The 8398-nt window shown below is 36.2% G+C and overlaps 1 protein-coding gene across 1 annotated transcript; it reads left to right on the top strand.

Moving 5' to 3' along the window:
- The first annotated feature begins 2328 nt into the window (after nt 1-2328).
- LOC120353605 (ATP synthase subunit delta, mitochondrial) lies at nt 2329-7346 on the top strand. Its single transcript, XM_039438035.1, has 4 exons — nt 2329-2582; nt 3310-3433; nt 3911-4078; nt 7000-7346. The coding sequence occupies exons 2-4, from the start codon at nt 3311-3313 to the stop codon at nt 7195-7197; spliced, it is 489 nt and encodes a 162-aa protein (XP_039293969.1). The 5' UTR covers nt 2329-2582; nt 3310; the 3' UTR covers nt 7198-7346.
- Nucleotides 7347-8398: the final 1052 nt, after the last annotated feature.

Raw genomic sequence — 8398 nt, 5'->3', positions numbered from 1 at the left:
ACAATTGTTTTCAGAGTACTTTTTCCTTTATGTGAATTGTGAAATTCGATGATTTTTCTGAAATTCTTCAAAACAGCTGTTCTACAGATGAAATATCTTGACCATGACTGTGTTCTTTTTATAAACTGCTCTACCTACCGTACCCACGGTATATGGAAGAAGAAGAAGTAAAAACCGTGTACCTACCTATCTCATGCACGAGAAGGAGGTTACAAAGTCCATTTCTCAAGGATTGGGTGGACCCCCCATTAGTACCCCAGGAAAAAGACTCATGTCAGTTGATAGAGCTAATAAATAACTATACAGGGTATAGATTTGAAAAAAATCGTTAGAGCCGTTTTTGAGAAAATCGTGAAAAACAAGGTTTTTTAGTAACTGTCATTTTTCTCAAGAATATTACGGAGCTCCTGCAATTTTCTCATAAATAAGACTCATGTCAGTTGATAGGGCTTATAAATAGCTATCCATGGTATAAATTTGGAAAATCGTTGGAGCCGTTTTCGAGAAAACCGTGAAAAACATGGCTTTTTAGTCATTATCCGCCATTTTTCTCAAGAATATTACGGAGCTCCTGAAATTTTCCCAGAAATGAGACTCATGCCAGTTGATAGGGCTTATGAATAGCTATCCATGGTATAAATTTGAAGAAAATCGTTGGAGCCGTTTTCGAGAAAAACGTGAAAAACATGGCTTTTTAGTCATTATCCGCCATTTTTCTCAAGAATATTACGGAGCTCCTGAAATTTTCCCTGAAATGAGACTTATGCCAGTTTATAGGGCTTATAAATAGCTATCCATGGTATAAATTTGAAGAAAATCGTTAGAGCCATTTTCGAGAAAAACGTGAAAAACATGGTTTTTTAGTAATTATCCGCCATTTTTTCCGCCATCTTGAATTGAATTTTATTGAATTTCTTATTGTCGGGTCCTCATGGTATAAGGACCTTAAGTTTAAAATTTCAAGTCAATCGGTTAATTAGGAATGGAGTTATCGTGTTCACAGACATACACACATACACACACACACACATACACACACACAGACCAACACCCAAAAATCATGTTTTTGGACTCAGGGGACCTTGAAACGTATAGAAAACTTGAAATTGGGGTACCTTAATTTTTTTTGGAAAGCAATACTTTCCTTACCTATGGTAGTAGGGCAAGGAAAGTAAAAAACATATCGGTACCTATACCAGTCTGATAAGTACAAGTATTTCAACTTTTCGTTACTTGTGTTTTTATATTCAACAAATATTGAATAAAATTATGTTCATGGAGTATGATGTACCGAATATTGAGCAACTTTAATATTCCAAGTGGAAATATTCATCAAAGCTATACTTTTTAGAACAAAGATGAGCTGAGTTTACACCAAAGTTATGGTAACAAAATGTTAATACGGTAACTTAATCCTTAAAGATTCTATTAGATTGAACGGAACTTGACAAACACATATGTTCATCATGTGTATAAGATATGTTGAATCTAATAGAATCTATAAGGATTAAGTTATTAACTTTGGTGTGGACGCAGCTTTATAGAATAAATTGTTTTGTCTATGCAGGAGTTAAATGTACATGGTGTTTCAGAACATTCTAGGGTATTGCTCCTGGATGATAGGAGACTACAAATGAAGTGTCCAAAACTCAGCGGTTATCCTTATAGCTGCCATTTTGTTTTTTCACTCAGGAGTTTTTATCTCAATAACAAAATGTATTGATCTTAAATTTGGGATGCATATTTATGCTATTATAAAGGTGCGTACAGACTTTCGCTCTGCTCCGCAACCGAACGTCACTCCAGCAGAGCGATTGATGATCGACAGGGGAGCAAGAGTGGTACGCGAGAAGAGCGTGTTATAACAGAGGTCGCGCTTGGCAAGCTTTGGAAGATTGAGTAGAGAGCGATTGCGATGCGATGGTGGAACGAGGGCGGAGCGTGCTCGGTGCGGGTTGGAGGCGCGTATATGTGTACGCAGCTTTAGACTCAACTTTAAAAAATAAAATAATTCTCCTATCATCCAGGAACAATATCCTAGAATGTTCGACACTACATCTGAAACACTCTGTATAATTTGTGTGTATGTACTGTACACCTATAGTGAGGTTAACAACATAATATCAGAATTTGATTGAATATGCAATGGTGTTTCTATCATTCAACAAAACAGATGGCGCTATTTCTTCCTATAACTTGAAATGGCATAAGGCCCGGTTGCACAAAATCCGGTTAAATTTTAACCGTGATTAATTTCAGGAAAACCCATCAGAGAAGGCCTTTTTGATAAGACTTTCAATTCAAACTTCCCGCTGTTCATACTACAAACATAATCCTGTTGAAAAATAGTATCATAAACTCGGTCACCTACTCTCATGAATGATACATATTTAGTGATATCAGGAGACGGATGTAGACTCATTATAATTCATTGATCATAAGTTTCGTTTTAAATTCTTTTTTTTTAATTTATTTGCGGCCGTCGCCATACAGACGCCAATATCAGCTGACTGATGCTCTGAAGGTCGCCGTTTTTCAGGTTACTTTGCTTTCTGTCTGATCTGTCCTCCATCTATTTGAAGGTGAGTTTTTTGATCATTTTATAATCTAGTTTATGTATTTTCTCAAATGGAAAATTGTTCTTTTTTTATAAATATATTATATCAGCTATTAAAAATTATTTCACCCTTATTCTGCGGTTGTAATTGAGGTTATAGGCCCACTCCAAATTTGTGAAAAATCACATTACTTACCTTTCCTCAAAACGTTGAAATAGATTATTTTGTTATAAAATATGCTTATTATTAATAATATGATTCAATTGTCATTTAAATAACATAATCACAGATATAAATATGATTTATCTAAGTTGTAAACATGATACATTGATTGAAGTTTTACAACCTACTTACCTAACCTACTAAATGTGTAGGCTAATTTGAACAACACACTAACTCAACTTTATTATAAATCATTACGGTACCTCATCATTGTAATGCTTATTTGTATTTGAAACTATTTCAAGTAGATTATTTTATATGTGATTTATTCTCTTTACTTATCAAAATTTATTAAAAAAGCGCCCATGCCTGATCGACCTGAACTAATAATTAGTCTAAATTGTTAAAGAACAACAAATGTTGTTGTCTTGATTTATTCAATCTCTATAACATTAACTCTAATTTGCTCATGCTGTTTACAGTACTTTAATTGTACGTTACAATTAAGTTAGTGTTAGATTAAATATAAAATGGCGTAAGCTTATCAATGAATTATAAATTGAAAATATGAATTGTCTATTATTTGTAGAATGGCCGCTTTAATGAGAACCACCAGTGCTGCCAGCCGGCTTTTGACCTCCAGAATGAGCTCAGTTCTGGCCAGTCGAGGATATGCCGATGAAATGGACTTTACATTTGCCGCTGCCAATCAGGTTATTATAATTCACATAATATTGACATTCTGTTGCAATTGAGTATGCTGCGTAATGGGGTTAGGCTATTAGTTTGTATTATAATTTAAATGAATAATTTTTTTTTAATCCGTTCAGGCAAAACTAATAAGAGTTAAATCTGAGAAAGCAAACATGTCATGCCATTTACAAACTTTTTTAGATCAAAATAGAATAAAATTAACTCATTAACAAACACTTTTCCAAATCTCTAACATTTTTCTTACAAGTCCAAGCTCTAAGATGTAAGTTGTTAGGCCTAACAACTATAAATTTGTGAACAATCTATATGGTCAGGATGGTGCATACGCACTGACGGTTGGTCGAGCTCTGAATGTGTAAAACTGATTCATCGATGCGTACGGTCAAGATGGTACATACGCACTGACGGTCGGTCGAGCTCTGTAACCGGCCTAAAAAGGCTAGTCTATGTAACGATGATTTATTGTTGTGTTTCAGGTTTTCTACGCAAATGCGAATGTGAAGCAGGTTGATGTGCCATCGTTCAGTGGTGCTTTCGGTATCCTTCCCAAACACGTGCCCACATTAGCCGTCCTCAAGCCAGGAGTTGTAACAGTATTCGAGAAGGAGGGATCATCGAAGAAAGTCTTTGTCTCTAGTGGAACAGTGAGTACTTCCATATTGCCTTCATTTTGTCTTTTATTTTGATATAGTGATTGTATTATGTTTTGTTCCTTTGCCAATAAAGATTTTATATTGTTTCCTCAAAAATTCTGATTCACCTAGATATGTGCTCTGTAATTGTATGGCTTTCAATTGGTACAAGTCTATGACCCGGTTGCCAAAAGTGTTGAACTTTAACGGTAAATTGAATAACGTTCAAATGCTACTAGAACCAATTAGATAACTTCATCCCAGTTAAAATGTAATGGAGTTTTGTGCAACTGGGTCTATGACTATAAATAACGTTATACCGTATTAAAACTAAATTTTGAGAAGTACTCTATCATATAACTTCCATCCTAGAATCTCTCCTACTGGATCTCTATTACTGGTTAGCGGATTATAGAGAAATTTCATTGCTAAATTACTATGGCCAGCATGTAATTACCAGCTAGTCAGAAGTCTTTAGCCATAAAATATACTATAGTGATTCGTGGGTGAGAATCTAGGGTAGTAGTTGTGAATAATGCAGTGTACAAAATAAATGTTATGCTGGATTCCATCCAATTCATTAGTTAGCTACAGTTGGTTTAGAATGTAGTTTATTATAGCTCTTATTACTTAGCATCAGATCTATTTAACTATTTTATTCGCAGCTGTTTTAATTTTTCTCATTTCTTAAGTTCTTTTCAATTTTCAAAATATCCGTCTATTTCTCGAATGTATTGTTGAATCTCACCAAAAGTAGCCTATTTACTTATAAGTTGGTGTCTATTTCTAATTTGTTTATTTAGCGTATGGCATTTTTGTCTTCTTTTTGTTTCCCTATCCCATTCTGCAGCTACCACCGCGTTGGGAGAGGGCCCTGGATCCATCCTCTGCAGCCGTCCCTGTCCTCAACTGAGCTGTACTCTTCCCCCTACCCACAGCGATACACTCTATCCTCTATCACTCGATCGGGCGCCGTTCTAAGGGCCAAGCCTCCAAATACTGCCTACGCTTTCTATGTCTGCCCATCCTGGATACATGTCCAAACCAAGCCAGTTGCCTTGCCTGGATTACATCCGAAATGGGAGGGACTCCCAAATCTTCCCTAATCCTTGTGTTCCTTGCATTTTTGTCAAATTTTGAAAATTTCACTCATAGGTGCACTTCAAGGGTTGAAATGTACTGTATTGCATGGGGACTGGCTACAGTGAAGTCGTTAGCCTCGCCAGGTATATTTCTAAAATAATAGTTCTTGAATATATTGCTGACTATTTTAGAAATTCCTATCTTTCACTAACATTGGTGTTCATTTACACAATATCTATTCCCATAATTGCTATATATTCACAAGATTCCTGATTTCGGCTTATTATGAGCAATTGAGTACAAGACTATCCATCAACTTGGCGCTTCACTTGTCTGATACGTCTATACAGTCGAAATATCCTGAACGTCAGTAGCTGTGGCTTCGACGTAGGTCTGCAGGCGAAAACTTGCTGTACATGTAAACAGATAATTTAATGGAAAAGAAAAATACAGGTTTTTGCCTCAAACATCTTTATTTATCGAATTGAGTCCATCGAATTTTCCAGAGAAGGGCTATGTCCAAAGATTACCAACCTCATTATCATTAATGTCAAGCTCAAACTCATTATCTACGAAGTTCTTGTAATGCTCGGAACCCACCTAAGCTGCAGGTCCACTCATCTCTCATCATCATCCGTTTCATTACCCATGCATGAGCCTAGAGTTCATGTGGGCATCACCCTAAGTAAAACAATTAATAAAATTTAATTGTTAAGAATTGCAAGTGCCTTTTTAACGGAAAACAGCTCTAACGATTTTGATCAAATTTATACCTAAAATAGTCATTGATAAGCTCTATTATTGCCACAAGTCACATATTTTAGATTCCTAATTATCAGGCTTCAGATACAATCCAAACAAAAAATTTCAAGTGGAAAAGATTGAACATAAAAATCTTTACAATTAATGTTCAGTAACATTTTCACCTAAAATTGAAAATAAGCTCGAAATTCGAGAAAATGTGATTATTCAATTGCAAAATGTTGGCAACACTGTTGATTCTATTAAATAATTTACTATGAAGAGATAGCAGACCTCGTATGTCTCCAGCGTTATTGTCCTGTCACCAGCTGGCTCAGATCTTTGAATAGTAGACTTGAGATGCGCGTGAACACTATCGTCAGGTGATCAATTTTCATAACGGCAAGGAAAGTTGTGTGAGTGCGCCACACCAGTTTTTTTTATTTCATTTCAAAGACTAGTTTTGACGATAATATAATCAATTATTCTGTTATCATTCCTCCTTACTTACTTTGAGATATGAGCGCCTAAAGTTTTAATTTTTTGGACAGAGCATTTCAAATTCGGTAAGAGATAAATCAATGAGATTTAGAGGATAAATTCTTCATGGTATTGTTCATTGAATAGAACAAAAATCTTTTGAGAATATCAATTTTTGAGAAAGTCATTCAATTTACCAAAAATAACTCAACTAAAAGTTATTTTTGGTCTTTTTTAGTAAATTGAATAACTTTCTAAAAAATTGATATTTCCAGATTTTTTCGTTTTACTCAATCAACAATACCATGAAGAATTTATCCTCTAAATCTGATAGATTTATCTCTTACCGAATTTGAAATGTTCTGTCCCAAAAATTAAAACTTCAGGGGCTCATATCTCAAAAAGTAATGATCGGAAAAAAATGTTTTCCTGAGAAAACTTTTTCATTTTGATAGCTTGGTGATATACAAATCGAAAAACTTTGAAAAATATCACCAGTAGAAAGTTTATTTTTAGCTTTTGCACAGCCTTAATCTTTCAAGTTACCCTATCATGATTCAATTCAATGTTATTGATATTTATAACATACTTGAATAATAAATGTGTGAATGTGTTGTGTTGTGTTGCAGATCACAATCAACGAGGACTCGTCAGTGCAGGTGTTGGCTGAGGAGGCGCACCCCCTGGAGAGCCTGGACGGATCGGCCGCCAAGGAGGCACTGAGGCAGGCGCAGAGCAACCTCTCTTCCGCCTCCTCCGACTACGACAAGGCGGTCGCGGCCATTGAGGTGGAGGTCGCCGAGGCACTCGTGCAGGCCACCAACTAGGGAAGCCTCCCCCCCACCAACCACCAACCGGGCCTCCAATCTGCCGGGTTTCAAATTAATGCTATAGGTAATAATTAGGATGTCGCTGTTATCAAAATAATGTATATTTGTCGTTCACGTATGTGTGAATAAAACTGGTTCTGTTCCAAGTGGTTCTTGATCATTTAATACCGATGTTATGAGTACGGTATAACGAAGTATTTTTTACTTTACTTTACTTTACTTTTCTTGTTCGTCACAATTATTGAACTGCATTAAGGGAGCAACGATCTCGCAGTATATGACACGTCAAAGTTAAATCTTTATGAGAGTAACTTACATTTTCTATGAGTCTGATGCAGGGTTTCACCAAGCTTGGTCAATACATTCAAATATAGAGAAAGGATAGCATACGTAGATATCCCATGGTATAGGCCGTTTATGTTCCAAATGTCAAGTCGATTTATTGTTAACTTGAGACGATTACTGTCGACTACTGTCTATTATTACTGTTTTGGCTGGGTGAGAGTGTAAGAACGGCACAGTATTAGAGACTACCAGCATCACATAACTTCACGGAAAAGAATTACTAGGCTCACAGTTTCAGACTACCAGCGTCACATAGCTTCACGAAAAAGAACTACTAGGCTATAGGCTTGAGTTGACATTGAAATTTGGAACATAAGCGCCCTATACCATAGGATATCTAATTGTCCTATCTGTTCTCTATGATTTGAACTTTGTCAAATCAGGTACGGTTTACAACGAGTGAACTGGAACATAATACGATTTTTATCACGTTCAGCTACTATAGATAATTAACACACTATCTAGTGCAATCTTGTAAAGCGTACGCGGCTTGACCATGCTTACATATATCTTTGACCGAGCTTGGTGAAACTAGATAAACCTGCTAACACCTTCCTCACGCTGAAACGAAAAAGATAATAATAATAATATCGAGTGACCTGGCTGGCTCAGGTCTGGTGTCAGAGTTTTCAGGTTGCAACTGATCAATTTCAGGGCCTCTGACATGACCTAACGACTGCTTTTTGGCAGCCGGGACCGACGACTTAACGTGTCCATCCGAAACATAAAAAGTACCTGCTTAAAGATAACAAGGACGCGCTAAAATTATGACTTACGATTATTATGATACAAGGTGTAATTGTGTTGGTTGTAGTTGATTGGCCTTTGGAAGGCAATAGGCCGGCCACTAACG

Source organism: Nilaparvata lugens, chromosome 11, assembly GCF_014356525.2.
Source record: "Nilaparvata lugens isolate BPH chromosome 11, ASM1435652v1, whole genome shotgun sequence".
Lineage (NCBI taxonomy): Eukaryota > Metazoa > Arthropoda > Insecta > Hemiptera > Delphacidae > Nilaparvata > Nilaparvata lugens.
Note: the sequence above shows the minus strand (reverse complement) of the source record. Positions and strands in the feature narration are given on the sequence as shown.